This window comes from Ambystoma mexicanum, chromosome 13 (assembly GCF_040938575.1).
Source record: "Ambystoma mexicanum isolate Mex_15411 chromosome 13, UKY_AmexF1_1, whole genome shotgun sequence".
NCBI lineage: Eukaryota > Metazoa > Chordata > Amphibia > Caudata > Ambystomatidae > Ambystoma > Ambystoma mexicanum.
Window position 1 is genome coordinate 40,364,439 of NC_090938.1, and position 17,769 is coordinate 40,382,207.

At 45.7% G+C, this 17,769-nt stretch overlaps 1 protein-coding gene across 14 annotated transcripts in view; it reads left to right on the top strand.

Moving 5' to 3' along the window:
* The window catches only part of NFASC (neurofascin), a 687,691-nt gene that overhangs the window by 541,547 nt on the left and 128,375 nt on the right, over positions 1-17,769 (top strand). For 10 of the 14 annotated variants that reach the window (XM_069633119.1, XM_069633127.1, XM_069633124.1 and 7 more), the window contains one exon: positions 10,681-10,695. The exons of the other annotated variants lie outside the window; for them this stretch is intronic. In XM_069633119.1, coding sequence (XP_069489220.1) covers positions 10,681-10,695 — 15 coding nt within the window. The remainder of the gene's footprint in view (positions 1-10,680; positions 10,696-17,769) is intronic. 14 annotated transcript variants of the gene reach the window in all.

A 17,769-nucleotide genomic window follows, 5' to 3' on the forward strand; every position in this document is an offset into this window, starting at 1 on the left:
CTCTGATCCTTCTTCGTGGTCACTTCACGGGGACTCCTTTTCTCGTTTCTTTTGTAGTTCTGGCTCGTGATGTCTCTTATGCGACCCCTCTCTGAGACAAAAGTAATGGCATAGGACCCTGTACTGCAGGGCGGTACTATTTCATGTGTTTGATTAGGGATTCCGTGGTGTTGTCATGTTTATCCAGCCTATGTTGTGTCTGTGACCTGCCACTATATTGTGCGTCGTTTGAACGGGTAGTAAAGGGTTACTACACTTGTTAGTAGAACTCCTAGAAAATGTTACTATATAAAGGTTGTAATGTTAAAACTATCACAATAGGTGAAATATGTCTGCGACTAGCAGAGCTGAACCTCGTGCCATTGCTACTGCTCCATAGGCTTTGGTTTTGACTCCGAGGCGCTGCTTCAGTGCGCCGAGTGGAGCACGAGCTATCGATAGCATAGTGTGTGACATAGATCTTTACATACACATCCATGCCAGGGGGTGAGTCGTTATTGGCTATCTTGTGATTTGCTGAAGGGCGAGCATTCTGTATGTGCCTTCCTTGCACCTAGTTGCCAGCGCTGTCATTTTAATGGAGAGAGTGCCAGATGCCCGGTGTGACAGAACAGACGCGTGCTCTACCTGACTGTTAAACTAGATAATATCCCAAAGTTGCGCTTGTTTCAAAAATGTCACAATTTATACCAAAAAATGGTCACTTGATTATAAGCAATGTGTTCCGTGTATAGGTTACACACTTGATTTAGAATTCTATCCAAGTCCTGTAGGTTAATTCAGATCCTTCCCATGCGTTCACAACTCACCGCATTTCTCATCATAGAAACAGTTCAATTCATATTTTCATTCGATGTCCATTTCCCCAATATTACTCCATATTGGATTGCAATGATTATCCTGTATTCCTGGCCATGCTGTTAATTTTAGGATCCCTGTGCAGTTCCCCGGATATTAATTATGTTTCAAAAACACTTTCCAATTTCATGCACATTTATTATGTTGTACTTTATGTTCATACAATTTCCAATTCTGCGTTACTATGCTGCTGCGTTACTATGCTGCTGCGTTGCTATGCTGCTGCGTTACTATGCTGCTGCGTTACTATGCTGCTGCGTTGCTATGCTGCTGCGTTACTATGCTGCTGCGTTACTATGCTGCTGCGTTACTATGCTGCTGCGTTACTATGCTGCTGCGTTACTATGCTGCTGCGTTACTATGCTGCTGCGTTACTATGCTGCTGCGTTACTATGCTGCTGCGTTACTATGCTGCTGCGTTGCTATGCTGCTGCGTTGCTATGCTGCTGCGTTACTATGCTGCTGCGTTACTATGCTGCTGCGTTACTATGCTACTGCGTTACTATGCTGCTGCGTTACTATGCTGCTGCGTTACTATGCTGCTGCGTTACTATGCTGCTGCGTTACTATACTACTAATGTTACTATGCTGCTGCGTTACTATACTACTAATGTTATTATGCTGCTGCGTTACTATGCTGCTGTGTTACTATGCTGCTGCGTTACTATGCTGCTGCGTTACTATGCTGCTGCGTTACTATGCTGCTGCGTTACTATGCTGCTGCGTTACTATGCTACTGCGTTACTATGCTGCTGCGTTACTATGCTGCTGCGTTACTATGCTGCTGCGTTACTATACTACTAATGTTACTATGCTGCTGCGTTACTATACTACTAATGTTATTATGCTGCTGCGTTACTATGCTGCTGTGTTACTATGCTGCTGCGTTACTATGCTGCTGCGTTACTATACTACTAATGTTACTATGCTGCTGCGTTACTATGCTGCTGCGTTACTATGCTGCTGCGTTACTATGCTGCTGCGTTACTATGCTGCTGCGTTACTATGCTGCTGCGTTACTATGCTGCTGCGTTACTATGCTGCTGCGTTACTATACTACTAATGTTACTATGCTGCTGCGTTACTATGCTGCTGCGTTACTATACTACTAATGTTACTATGCTACTGCGTTACTATGCTGCTGCGTTACTATACTACTAATGTTACTATGCTGCTGCGTTACTATGCTGCTGCGTTACTATACTACTAATGTTACTATGCTGCTGCGTTACTATGCTGCTGCGTTACTATACTACTACTGTTATTATGCTACTGCGTTACTATGCTACTGCGTTACTATGCTGCTGCGTTACTATGCTGCTGCGTTACTATGCTGCTGCGTTACTATGCTGCTGCGTTACTATGCTGCTGCGTTACTATGCTGCTGCGTTACTATACTACTAATGTTACTATGCTGCTGCGTTACTATGCTGCTGCGTTACTATACTACTAATGTTACTATGCTGCTGCGTTACTATGCTGCTGCGTTACTATGCTGCTGCGTTACTATGCTGCTGCGTTACTATGCTGCTGCGTTACTATGCTGCTGCGTTACTATACTACTAATGTTACTATGCTGCTGCGTTACTATGCTGCTGCGTTACTATACTACTAATGTTACTATGCTACTGCGTTACTATGCTGCTGCGTTACTATACTACTAATGTTACTATGCTGCTGCGTTACTATGCTGCTGCGTTACTATACTACTAATGTTACTATGCTGCTGCGTTACTATGCTGCTGCGTTACTATACTACTACTGTTATTATGCTACTGCGTTACTATGCTGCTGCGTTACTATGCTACTGCGTTACTATACTACTAATGTTACTATGCTGCTGCGTTACTATACTACTAATGTTATTATGCTACTGCGTTACTATGCTGCTGCGTTACTATACTACTAATGTTACTATGCTGCTGCGTTACTATGCTGCTGCGTTACTATACTACTACTGTTATTATGCTACTGCGTTACTATGCTGCTGCGTTACTATGCTACTGCGTTACTATACTACTAATGTTACTATGCTGCTGCGTTACTATACTACTAATGTTATTATGCTACTGCGTTACTATGCTACTGCGTTACTATACTACTAATATTACTATGCTGCTGCGTTACTATGCTACTGCGTTACTATGCTGCTGCGTTACTATGCTACTGCGTTACTATACTACTAATGTTACTATGCTGCTGCGTTACTATACTACTAATGTTATTATGCTGCTGCGTTACTATGCTACTGCGTTACTATACTACTAATATTACTATGCTGCTGCGTTACTATACTACTAATGTTGTTATGCTACTGCGTTACTATGCTGCTGCGTTACTATGCTACTGCGTTACTATGCTGCTGTTACTATACTACTAATGTTACTATGCTGCTGCGTTACTATACTACTAATGTTATTATGCTACTGCGTTACTATGCTGCTGCTTTACTATGCTGCTGCGTTACTATACTACTAATGTTATTATGCTACTGCGTTACTATGCTGCTGCGTTACTATGCTGCTGCGTTACTATGCTGCTGCGTTACTATACTACTAATGTTACTATGCTGCTGCGTTACTATGCTGCTGCGTTACTATGCTGCTGCGTTACTATACTACTAATGTTACTATGCTGCTGCGTTACTATGCTGCTGCGTTACTATACTACTACTGTTATTATGCTACTGCGTTACTATGCTGCTGCGTTACTATGCTACTGCGTTACTATACTACTAATGTTACTATGCTGCTGCGTTACTATACTACTAATGTTATTATGCTACTGCGTTACTATGCTGCTGCGTTACTATGCTGGTGTGTTACTATACTACTAATGTTATTATGCTACTGCGTTACTATGCTGCTGCGTTACTATACTACTAATGTTATTATGCTGCTGCGTTACTATACTACTAATGTTACTATGCTACTGCGTTACTATGCTACTGCGTTACTATGCTGCTGCGTTACTATACTACTAATGTTATTATGCTACTGCGTTACTATGCTGCTGTTACTATACTACTAATGTTACTATGCTGCTGCGTTACTATACTACTAATGTTATTATGCTACTGCGTTACTATGCTGCTGCTTTACTATGCTGCTGCGTTACTATGCTGCTGCGTTACTATACTACTAATGTTATTATGCTACTGCGTTACTATGCTGCTGCGTTACTATGCTACTGCGTTACTATGCTGCTGCGTTACTATGCTACTGCGTTACTATACTACTAATGTTACTATGCTGCTGCGTTACTATACTACTAATGTTATTAAGCTGCTGCGTTACTATGCTACTGCGTTACTATACTACTAATATTACTATGCTGCTGCGTTACTATACTACTAATGTTGTTATGCTACTGCGTTACTATGCTGCTGCGTTACTATGCTGCTGCGTTACTATGCTGCTGCGTTACTATACTACTAATGTTACTATGCTGCTGCGTTACTATGCTGCTGCGTTACTATGCTGCTGCGTTACTATACTACTAATGTTACTATGCTGCTGCGTTACTATGCTGCTGCGTTACTATACTACTACTGTTATTATGCTACTGCGTTACTATGCTGCTGCGTTACTATGCTACTGCGTTACTATACTACTAATGTTACTATGCTGCTGCGTTACTATACTACTAATGTTATTATGCTACTGCGTTACTATGCTGCTGCGTTACTATGCTGGTGTGTTACTATACTACTAATGTTATTATGCTACTGCGTTACTATGCTGCTGCGTTACTATACTACTAATGTTATTATGCTGCTGCGTTACTATACTACTAATGTTACTATGCTACTGCGTTACTATGCTACTGCGTTACTATGCTGCTGCGTTACTATACTACTAATGTTATTATGCTACTGCGTTACTATGCTGCTGTGTTACTATACTACTAATGTTACTATGCTGCTGCGTTACTATACTACTAATGTTATTATGCTACTGCGTTACTATGCTGCTGCTTTACTATGCTGCTGCGTTACTATGCTGCTGCGTTACTATACTACTAATGTTATTATGCTACTGCGTTACTATGCTGCTGCGTTACTATGCTACTGCGTTACTATGCTGCTGCGTTACTATGCTACTGCGTTACTATACTACTAATGTTACTATGCTGCTGCGTTACTATACTACTAATGTTATTATGCTGCTGCGTTACTATGCTACTGCGTTACTATACTACTAATATTACTATGCTGCTGCGTTACTATACTACTAATGTTGTTATGCTACTGCGTTACTATGCTGCTGCGTTACTATGCTACTGCGTTACTATGCTGCTGTTACTATACTACTAATGTTACTATGCTGCTGCGTTACTATACTACTAATGTTATTATGCTACTGCGTTACTATGCTGCTGCTTTACTATGCTGCTGCGTTACTATACTACTAATGTTATTATGCTACTGCGTTACTATGCTGCTGCGTTACTATGCTGCTGCGTTACTATGCTACTGCGTTACTATACTACTAATGTTACTATGCTGCTGCGTTACTATACTACTAATGTTATTATGCTGCTGCGTTACTATGCTACTGTGTTACTATGCTGCTGCGTTACTATACTACTAATGTTACTATGCTGCTGCGTTACTATAATACTAATGTTATTATGCTACTGCGTTACTATGCTACTGCGTTACTATGCTGCTGCGTTACTATACTACTAATGTTACTATGCTGCTGTTACTATACTACTAATGTTATTATGCTACTGCGTTACTATGCTGCTGCTTTACTATGCTGCTGCGTTACTATGCTGCTGCGTTACTATACTACTAATGTTATTATGCTACTGTGTTACTATGCTGCTGCGTTACTATGCTACTGCGTTACTATGCTGCTGCGTTACTATGCTACTGCGTTACTATACTACTAATGTTACTATGCTGCTGCGTTACTATACTACTAATGTTATTATGCTGCTGCGTTACTATGCTACTGCGTTACTATGCTGCTGCATTACTATACTACTAATGTTACTATGCTGCTGCGTTACTATACTACTAATGTTATTATGCTACTGCGTTACTATGCTGCTGCGTTACTATGCTGCTGCGTTACTATACTACTAATGTTACTATGCTGCTGCGTTACTATGCTACTAATGTTATTATGCTACTGCGTTACTATGCTGCTGCGTTACTATGCTGCTGCGTTACTATACTACTAATGTTATTATGCTACTGTGTTACTATGCTGCTGCGTTACTATGCTACTGCGTTACTATGCTGCTGCGTTACTATGCTACTGCGTTACTATACTACTAATGTTACTATGCTGCTGCGTTACTATACTACTAATGTTATTATGCTGCTGCGTTACTATGCTACTGCGTTACTAGGCTACTGCGTTACTATACTACTGCGTTACTGTGCTGCTGCGTTACTATGCTGCTGCATTACTATGCTACTAATGTTATTTTGCTACTGCGTTACTATGCTGCTGCGTTACTATACTACTAATGTTATTATGCTACTGCGTTACTATGCTGCTGCGTTACTATACTACTAATGTTATTATGCTACTGCGTTACTATGCTGCTGCGTTACTATACTACTAATGTTACTATGCTGCTGCGTTACTATGCTACTAATGTTATTATGCTACTGCGTTACTATGCTGCTGCGTTACTATACTACTAATGTTATTATGCTACTGTGTTACTATGCTGCTGCGTTACTATGCTACTGCGTTACTATGCTGCTGCGTTACTATACTACTAATGTTATTATGCTACTGCGTTACTATGCTGCTGCGTTACTATACTACTAATGTTATTATGCTACTGCGTTACTATGCTGCTGCGTTACTATACTACTAATGTTACTATGCTGCTGCGTTACTATGCTACTAATGTTATTATGCTACTGCGTTACTATGCTGCTGCGTTACTATACTACTGTTATTATGCTACTGCGTTACTATGCTGCTGCGTTACTATACTACTAATGTTATTATGCTGCTGCGTTACTATGCTACTGTGTTATTATACTACTAATGTTATTATGCTACTGCGTTACTATGCTGCTGCGTTACTATACTACTAATGTTATTATGCTACTACGTTACCATGCTGCTGCGTTACTATACTACTAATGTTATTATGCTTCTGCGTTACTATGCTGCTGCGTTACTATACTACTAATGTTATTATCCTACTGCGTTACTATGCTACTGCGTTACTATGCTGCTGCGTTACTATGCTACTGCGTTACTATGCTACTGCGTTACTATGCTGCTGCGTTACTATGCTGCTGCGTTACTATGCTGCTGCGTTACTATGCTGCTGCGTTACTATGCTACTGCGTTACTATGCTGCTGCGTTACTATGCTACTGCGTTACTATGCTGCTGCGTTACTATGCTGCTGCGTTACTATACTACTAATGTTACTATGCTGCTGCGTTACTATGCTGCTGCGTTACTATACTACTAATGTTACTATGCTGCTGCGTTACTATGCTACTGCGTTACTATGCTGCTGCATTACTATGCTGCTGCGTTACTATACTACTAATGTTATTATGCTACTGCGTTACTATGCTGCTGCGTTACTATACTACTAATGTTATTATGCTGCTGCGTTACTATGCTACTAATGTTACTATGCTGCTGCGTTACTATGCTGCTGCGTTACTATACTACTAATGTTATTATGCTACTGCGTTACTATGCTACTGCGTTACTATACTACTGTTTTTATGCTACTACGTTACTATGCTACTGCGTTACTATACTACTAATGTTATTATGCTACTGCGTTACTATGCTATTGCGTTACTATGCTGCTGCGTTACTATGCTGCTGCGTTACTATGCTACTGTGTTACTATACTACTAATGTTATTATGCTACTGCGTTACTATGCTACTGCGTTACTATACAACTAATGTTATTATGCTACTGCGTTACTATGCTGCTGCGTTACTATGCTACTGCCCTACTATGCTACTGCATAACTCTGCTATGGTGTTAGTATGCTACTGCGTAACTACGCTACTGCATAACAATGCTACTACGTTACTATGCTACTGCATTACTATACTACTGCGTAACAATGCTACTGTGTTACTATGCTGCTGCGTTACTATGCTACTGCGTTAGTATGCTACTGCGTTAGTATGCTGCTACATTACTATGCTACTGCGTTACTATGCTGCTGCGTTATGCCCACACACCTTGCACTTGTGCACTTGGTGGTCATCAATGAAGTAAGAACAGTTTACGTTACGTGGGAGAAACAATAATGATGTCCGGGGCACCGCAGAGGGATTGTAAAATTAATAGTATGGGCAAGCAAACAGGATAGTCATTGCAGTCAACTATGGAGTTATATTGGGGAATTGGACATCGAATGAAAATATGAATTGAACTGATTCTATGATGCTACATGTGGTGAGTTATGGGCGCATGGGAAGGATCTGAATTAGGACTTGTATAGAATTGGAAATTCATTGAGTGATATATACACGGAACACATTGCTTATAATCAAGTGACCCTCTTTGGTATAAATTTGGGAAAGTTTGGAAGCAAGCAGAACTTAGAGTTATTATCTAGTTTAATAGTCTGGAGTGCGCCAGATAATCCCAGTGTAACTTTTCAGATGGGGCATCGTTCTAAGGTCTATAGAAGTGAAAATCATGGAAATATGAGTGCAGCAAGGACCCTCCTCGGTACCTGTGTTGTGTTAGCCTGCTCCACCTGCTGCCAAGTGTGTGCCGGTGTCCTGATGAGTGCTGATGGCTGTCGGCTGTAATGGTGTGGACTGTATCACTGCCCTTTAGTCATGGCAGGAGGTGTGTTGGGCATTTGGGGCTGCCCTTCACATATGACACCCAAAACCCATTGGCTTTGGCACCGGGCAGAACTACACTACGATTTTCCCTATGAAGAGGAAGTGGCGGCTGTTTATTCTGACATCAGACAGGGGTGTAATAAATACACTGTTCTGCTAAAGTAGCTCAGTGGCGTTATGCTGCTGCTGCAGGGATACTCCTGTACCCCTGGGTTCAAAGGTTTGAGCGTAAGAGGTGTGTCACATGCTTTTTGCAAGTGGCTGTGAGTTTTGTAATAACAGGGCCTGTTAAGAGTTTTTTTTTAAAACTTGATTGCCAATTCCCTGTATAAACATTAGCTCTGCAAACATAAATCATCAATTAGGAAATGTTCTTTTCTAGAAGTGCAGGCGGCTGAGGTCATCAGCCCTCAGCCACAAGGTGTCCTGCGGATGGGCGATTTTTAAGCTTTGGACCGTGAACATGACCGGTTTACTGTCCGCCCCGTGCACCAGGGTTGGAAGTTTGAAAGCACGGCTATTCGGGGAACATGAGAGCTGGGATTGGGAAGGGGGCCTCACTCTGCCTGCTGCTTGGGTAGGTCCAGTCATGGTGACTTTAGGTGGAATGCTGATGCGTGCCCTGTGCCCGCGCAGCTCAGACAATGCCCACGCACCTGGCACTTGCTTCCCAAAGACAAACAGCACACTGCAAGGCCAGTACTTATGGGAAAATAAATGTGGTTGACGGTGAAAATAAACTTTTTAAATAATCTTCGGTTGCATTTTGTAATGTGCTATTAAGCTGGGCCGCAGCCTTGGGCGAGAATCTCCCGCTATCCTGAGCCATGGAGGGTCCCAGGAAAGCAGGAGCTCTTACGAGGGTTTAGGGTCTGATCAAACCCAACCACCCTACAGGGTGCTAATATTTGTTTTGGTCTAAAGGCAATCAGGTGCCCGATGACAGCGCAAGCCATGTTACCCTTCAAAAAACAAGATGGCCACCGCACAATGTAGAAAAGAGAGAACGTCCCTTTTCTGTGTTGATAGTGGTAGGCCAAAGCAGGCAGCAAGTGCCCGAGGTGACGGAATAGCAGGTGAGAGGGCGGGGCATCCAGGGGGGTGGGGGCAAGAGGATAAGGAGCTGGAGGGGGCAAAAACGAGGGGAAGCAGGACTTGCATTATTGATGCAAGCCTGTTTCCTAGCCTCCTGATTGGCCTGCGCCATCCTTCCGGGTGCATATCCAGAGCAATGGTTTGAGAAGGCAAAGTTCAATCTCTTAGTGGGCGCGTGTTACCGTAGGTGCTCCTATGCCAGGTGTCTCGTTGATGGACAGTGTCTTCCAAGTTTCAGGGCCCTTGGCAATGAGAGCCAGGTCTGGCTCTAAGGTCTGTGTGCTGTGTATTCTCCCGCCTCCGGCTCCACCCCAGACAGTGTGAGCTCAGGCGCCGACTCTTGAGAATGCCCTGCTTTGAATATTACCTCAACTTCCTTCTTCAAGAAACATTGACTTGATTTAAAATGAACCCCCCCGTTCCCATGATGCTGCTGAAATACCCCATTGGCTGCTGGCCTTGTTGCTCTCTGTCTGGCTTTCACTGAGTCCTTTTCTGATTTCTCTGCACTGTGAACTAGGTAGACCTGCAGCGTGGGGGCATCTGGAGTAAGGCGATGCCACCTTGGTCAGACCCCTGGGGCCTTCAGAAGCGCTAGGCTCTGGTGTTCCTGCAGACCACAGCCATGGCGACAGCATGCATTGTCCCCACGCCTCTCCCTCCTACCTCCTGTGGGGTCTCCGGTGATAAGCAGGGTCTCCTCATTCAGCACGGGCATATCGGTGCCCTCTCTCTGAACGGCTGAGTGCTTCTGCTGTAACACATGACGTGTCTCGTATTGGGGCAGCTGGCATGTTCTGATCTCTGTTGTCTGTGGTTTCACTTTATCCTTTTCTTTTCTTTTTTCTTCCCTCCTCTTCCCCCACTTTCTCTGTGTAACTCTTCTCCCTGCTTGGTGCAACCCCCGAAGCCACTCCAACCCCAGGTATTGTACCCAGAGAATGAGGTAACACGCATGGCCTGCCGGGGGGTTTGCTTGCAGTGGGCGTGCTTGGCAGGCTGGCAGCTGGTAAACCGCTTGCGGTTTAGGTGTGGGGTGACCTGAGAAAGGCAGACCCAGGTACAGAGACTTATGCAATTGCACATGAAAGCACCCCGTGTGATGGGCCGAGGCGCCTAGAAGAATAGGACGTCGCAATGCTGATTCGCGGCTTTAATCGGATATTAAATGAGTTCTGTATGAAAAGTTGCAAAAGGCTTTCAGTCCCACAGCAAGTGAGCGCGAATCGCCAATTCATATTGAAAGACGGCGAGACTCGTCGTGTACAGTGACGTTATCAGAATAAGGGGCGACATGTCCTCTCTCCTCAGTGACTGAAATGAAGAATCCTGACAAAAACCAGTCAGGCGTGCCACCTTGTGGTGCGAGAGTGAGGTCTGCAACCTTGTAGTGCGAGAGTCAGGCCTGCCACCTTGTGGTGCGAGAGTGAGATCTGCCACCTTGTGGTGCGAGAGTGAGGTCTGCCACCTTGTGGTGCGAGAGTGAGATCTGCCACCTTGTGGTGCGAGAGTGAGATCTGCCACCTTGTGGTGCGAGAGTGAGATCTGCCACCTTGTGGTGCGAGAGTGAGGTCTGCCACCTTGTGGTGCGAGAGTGAGATCTGCCACCTTGTGGTGCGAGAGTGAGATCTGCCACCTTGTAGTGCGAGAGTCAGGCCTGCCACCTTGTAGTGTGAGAGTGAGATCTGCCACCTTGTAGTGGGAGAGTGAGATCTGCCACCTTGTAGTGCGAGAGTGAGATCTGCCACCTTGTAGAGCGAGAGTCAGGCCTGCCACCTTGCAGTGCAAGAGTGAGGCCTGCCACCTTGTAGTGCGAGAGTGAGGTCTGCCACCTTGTAGTGCGAGAGTCAGGCCTGCCACCTTGTGGTGTGATAGTGAGATCTGCCACCATAGGTGCGAGAGTCTGGTCTGCGACCTTGTAGTGCGTGAGTGAGGCCTGCCACCTAGTAGTGCGAGAGTGAGGTCTGCCACCTTGTGGTGCGAGAGTCAGGCCTTCCACCTTGTGGTGCGAGAGTGAGATCTGCCACCATGTAGTGTGAGAGTCAGGTCTGCCACCTTGTAGTGCGAGAGTCAGGTCTGCCACCTTGTGGTGCGAGAGTGAGGTCTGCCACCTTGTGGTGTGAGAGTCAGGCCTGCCACCTTGTAGTGCGAGAGTGAGGTCTGCCACCTTGTGGTGCGAGAGTCAGGTCTGGTGCGAGAGTCAGGTCTGCCACCTTGTGGTGCGAGAGTGAGGTCTGCCACCTTGTAGTGCGAGAGTCAGGCCTGCCACCTTGTAGTGTGAGAGTGAGGTCTGCCACCTTGTGGTGCGAGAGTCAGGCCTGCCACCTTGTGGTGTGAGAGTGAGATCTGCCACCATGTAGTGCGAGAGTCAGGTCTGCCACCATGTAGTGCAAGAGTAAGGCCTGCCACCTTGTAGTGCGAGAGTGAGGTCTGCCAACTTGTGGTGCGAGAGTGAGGCCTGCCACCTTGTGGTGCGAGGTCTGCCACCTTGTAGTGCGAGAGTGAGGTCTGCCACCTTGTGGCGCGAGATTGAGGTCTGCCACCTTGTGGTGCGAGAGTGAGGTCTGCCACCTTGTGGTGTGAGAGTGAGGTCTGCCACCTTGTGGTGCGAGAGTGAGATCTGCCACCCTGTAGTGCGAGAGTGAGATCTGCCACCTTGTGGGGCGAGAGTGAGGTCTGCCACCTTGTAGCGCGAGAGTGAGATCTGCCCCCCTGTAGTGCGAGAGTGAGATCTGCCACCATGTGGCGCGAGAGTGAGATCTGCCACCATGTGGCGCAAGAGTGAGGTCTGCCACCTTGTAGCGCGAGAGTGAGATCTGCCACCTTGTAGCGCGAGAGTGAGATCTGCCACCTTGTAGCGTGAGAGTGAGATCTGCCACCTTGTAGTGCGAGAGTGAGGTCTGCCACCTTGTGATGCGAGAGTGAGACCTGCCACCTTGTACTGCGAGAGTGAGGTCTGCCACCTTGTGGTGCGAGAGTGAGATCTGCCACCTTCTGGTGTGAGTGTCAGGTCTGCCACCTTGTGGTGCGAGAGTGAGGTCTGCCACCTTGTAGCGCGAGAGTGAGGTCTGCCACCTTGTGGTGCGAGAGTGAGATCTGCCACCTTCTGGTGTGAGTGTCAGGTCTGCCACCTTGTGGTGCGAGAGTGAGGTCTGCCACCTTGTAGCGTGAGAGTGAGATCTGCCATCTTGTAGTGCGAGAGTGAGGTCTGCCACCTTGTGGTGCGAGAGTGAGATCTGCCACCTTGTGGTGCGAGAGTGAGATCTGCCACCTTGTAGTGCGAGAGTGAGGTCTGCCACCTTGTGGTGCGAGAGTGAGGTCTGCCACCTTGTAGCGCGAGAGTGAGGTCTGCCACCTTGTGGTGCGAGAGTGAGATCTGCCACCTTCTGGTGTGTGTCAGGTCTGCCACCTTGTGGTGCGAGAGTGAGGTCTGCCACCTTCTGGTGTGAGTGTCAGGTCTGCCACCTTCTGGTGTGAGCGTCAGGTCTGCCACCTTGTGGTGCGAGAGTGAGGTCTGCCACCTTGTAGCGCGAGAGTGAGGTCTGCCACCTTGTGGTGCGAGAGTGAGATCTGCCACCTTGTAGTGCGAGAGTGAGGTCTGCCACCTTGTGGTGCGAGAGTGAGGTCTGCCACCTTGTGGTGCGAGAGTGAGGTCTGCCACCTTGTGGCGCGAGAGTGAGGTCTGCCACCTTGTGGTGCGAGAGTGAGATCTGCCATCTTCTGGTGTGAGTGTCAGGTCTGCCACCATGTAGTGCGAGTAAGAGTAACGGTGAGGGTGCCATATTGTTTTGATGAGCTGTAAAGAGAAAGTGTAAGCATGTAGTTAGCGAGGTGCTGATCTAGGTTTCGGAAACAGTGTGTTTGATCCACGGCCGAATCCGGCATATCCAGATTTGTGAAAGAGAAAACTCTCATATATCCAATTAAACATAGTAAAGAAACAATAGGATATGTTCCTGGCGGTCACATTTTAAAACAAAGGCACATATTTATTAAAGATAAAAGATATACAAGTACAAATGATAATGGGTAATCGCCTAGAGCGGAGAGAAAGATGGCCATTATTGATGTGCCCAGGGTAAGCAAGCAGCTTAGCCAGGTGTTAAAACAAGCGCCGTCTGCACATGTCTTCCCCACACTTCCTCTCCTTCCTGCTCAGCACAGCTCACTAAGCAGCCATTGGAGTGCAGAGCTTCCAATGTGCAGCCAATGTGGGAATCTCAAAGTGCAAACTTCACTGATTGTTGAAATGTGGAGCCAGCCATTTCTTATAGTCGTGCCAGGGTCTCCAATCTTCTGTTGGTGGAATTATGTCTGCCATCTTGTGTTGGAAGGGGGGAGTCTGACATTGGATTTTGAAGGCATGCACTCTGCTGTACTGTTTTAAGAAATTAGCCTTGCATTTTGAATGTAAAGGGTGGCAGAGTTTCGATTTCATCGATAACGTCTCCTTACTAAATTAGTTGTAATCGTGGAGACTTTCCTTTTAGGAATACGGATCAAACCTTCCCTCTTTGATCAGAAGGGAGACATTTCCATCTTAATGGTTAGGTTTGCGTCTCCATTTTAGGTGCACAGATTGTGTTTTCCATTTTAGGTGCACAGATTCTAGCTCCAAGATGGTGTTGTCATTTTCTGTGTAAGGGTGGTGTTGCCGTCATTGGTGTGAAGATGGTGGCTTCGTTTTGGCGTCAAGGATGGCGTCTGCATCTTGGGTGCAAAGATGGTGTTGGCATCTTGAATGTAAGTGCGGACTTGCAATAATGTGTATAAGAAAAGCTGAGCTGGACTAGAGTCTTCCATATTGGATGAAAGCATAGGGTTCCAACCATTGGTGGAGGGACGGGGTCTCCATCTGTTGGCATCTGTTTGATAGCTTCCAGTTTTGGGTGTAACCTTCTCTGTGCAATGTGCATAGTAAGGTCGTGGTGGGTTTTTGTGCGGCTGCTGAATGGATCAGCGTGAGCAGCTGTATGCATACGTGCACACATCTGCACTGAGATGGCAGTGCTTGCTTAGCAGGGTAAACCATGGCGTTTGCTTGATGTTCCTGGGTAGCACGGCATGGTAGGCTGTGGCTGGCTCTGACATCCGCTACTGGTTTTAATAATGGCCCAATCTGACAGAATGCATGTTGGGAATCTATTGGGTTCTGTACTACCTCGAATCACAAAGCATTGGAGGGGCTCTGCTGTGCTAGATCTACTCCAGTTGCTATCTCAGCCTCTCCTTTTCACTCTCACCCTGCCTCCCTTTGCCCTCTCCCCTTCTCGCCTCTCCATTTCCCTTCTCCTGCAGTCTACCTAGAGTAGAGGACCTTCCTATCCATTTTGCTCTCCTGTGGTTTAGGACTTTCTAGCTCGCTCCCTACAGGAATTGCCCTCACCATTTTTTTCCTGCACTTGTCCGGGTGTTTATTTGCCACAGCAGCATTGCTTGCTTCCTCACTCCCTTGCTTACAAGTTACGCCTTCTTTTCTCCTTCTTACCTGCTGTCTATTCACAGTGGGCAATTTTACGCCCTCTAATTACAGCTGACAAGCTACATCTGTTGAACTTATAAAAAGGAGTGTATCAAATATAGTTCATTACAGATTATTCAAAACAGTTCATCCAGTTCACAAAGCAAACATCAAGACCCACAGAAAGCAACAAGCAAACAATTAATTAAAACATTCAGACTCCATGGATATAAGGCCAAGTAAATTAAACAAATTCAACTTTCCACAAATCTAATCAATATTAATTCATTCAAGTTTTAAACAGTTTAAAAAACCAACAACCACTCCAGCATCAGAAGTTGTCAGACCCGCTAATTTGCCAGAGAGAGCTCGCGCCCTCGACATTACCCAGTGACGCATTAGTCTTAAAATAGAGTTTCCTCTTTCCCCTAAGGTCTGAGCAGTACACAATGAAGTGTTCCGATGTTTACACCATTGAGGGCAAGTCACAGAACCGACAGGTCATAGGTAATTGGGATCCAGTGTTTTAGTGGGACAGTAACTCCCTTGGAGGGTAGAAGAGTCCATCTAAAATGAAGAAAGTGTCGCCTAACCGCAGGATGAGGGTAAATCGTCAAAAAGGGGCAGTGATCTTGGCTTTTTTATAATCATCTGTAAGATGTTGCACTGATACACAAGAATGCATAGTGTCAACTGTAAGAGCCAAATCAGGACTCCGCCAAAGGTTTCTTAACTCGTTCAGGATTTCAGATTGCTGAAAGATAACCGGCCTGCAAAAAATGTATCCCTAGAGTTCTCCATAATAGTCTTTAGGTCAGTGTACAGACAAGCCTCCTTCCTGCTCTGAAGTGTCCATTTTATAATAGAGTGTAAAACACGTACAGGATGTTCTACACTTAGAGAAAAAAGCAGAACTTCCTACTCCCCGCCCCCTCACGCCCATTAAGACTTGATGCCAACGCTAGGTCCAAGATCAGCTGTGGAAACATTAGAAATGTTACACCCATTGCTTTCGTCTCCCTTGTGTCTACCAAGCTCGGTCGGATTGCAGCATTTTTGGATTCTTCTGATCTAGGACATCATTTATCCTCTGCTATTAATGGCACCACCGATATCCTGGCTCCAGAACAAATAAGGATGGTGAAAGCCGAGACCATGAATAAAACCTGGTTTAATGATGAGATTGTGCAGGCAAGAAAAATAAAAAGAGCACATGAACGAGAATGGAGAAAGGATCCGTGCACAATCACCTTAGAAAATATACCAAATGGGTCCAAAAATATAAACACACCATAATTGAATCTAAAAAGAAAACATATGTCTGCATTGATAATGCCAAGTCCAATTCAAGGGAATGATTCAAAATTCTCACACTTTGAAAGTCATACATCTACTTTCCCCCTTCTCTCTAAAGATATTGATCCAGGACGATTGATCCAGGACTTATCACTGCATACTCGCAGGCTGCTCTCATACCTGGAATGTGTTTGTTGGGAACATCCAGGCAATTTGTGACTTAGTGCATTAACCTTCTTTATTGATGTACATTAGCAGTCTCTAGCGAGAGGGCTCCTGTGCCCTGCACGTGGTGCCAGGGTCTGCCTCGTGCCTGGGTGTGCTGCCCGGCCTGGCTCCTTTGGGGGCAACGCTGGCTGTGCTTGCACTGCAGTTCTCTGGCTGAGCTTGGGCTGAGAGCTGCCCTGCTTCTTGTGGGATGTTGCTTGTTCCATGAGGCCTCTATCCAATAGCCTCATCATGGAGAGTTGTTGCCAGCGTTGCTTCTGCATGGGAGTGTTCTCTGCTTCCAGAGTGTGCCCGCTTCTGCTTCCTGCCGCCTTGCATGATACTGTGACGGCTTTCTCTGTACTTGTGGTTTTCTCTTATTCTGTAGTAGTTTGTCCCTCTCTCAATATTCGTGTTTGGGAGAATAGGCAGGGTTCTCCAACTTCTGGGTCTTTAACCCTGTCTGCTTTCTGTATTGCTGCTCATAATTGCCTCAGATTGCCCACTAGTGTTGCAAGCCGAGGGCACTTGGTTCTAATACTGCCAAAGTGGGGTTACTAAAAGAAATGTGGTCACGCCAAAAGGATTTGAGAAGCACTCGTTTATGTGGTGGAATCATTTAACACATATTTCTCCCATATTGGACCTTTCATTGATTCGCAAACGTCTTTCAATGGCACTGGTCATCATGGCTGAGGTTTATTGAAAGACCTGTGAATGCATGAAAGCGGCCAACGCTGGATAGCACAGTTACAGGTAAGTCATGTGTGTGGTGGGTGTGAATGTGTGTGCACGATCCAGTCCGCCATGCCCGACATGTGGACAGTGCCACCACCTGGTGCAGAGGAAACAAACAGCCTATTTTGCATGACCCTGATTTACGGCTTGACAACAGCCATGGCAACCATGAGGAATGTAGGGCAGCCCTGCCACCATGAGGAATGCAGGGCAGCCCTAGTAACCATGAGGAATGCAGGGCAACCGTATAACCATGAAGAATGCCAGGCAGCCCTAGCAACCATGAGGAATGCAGGG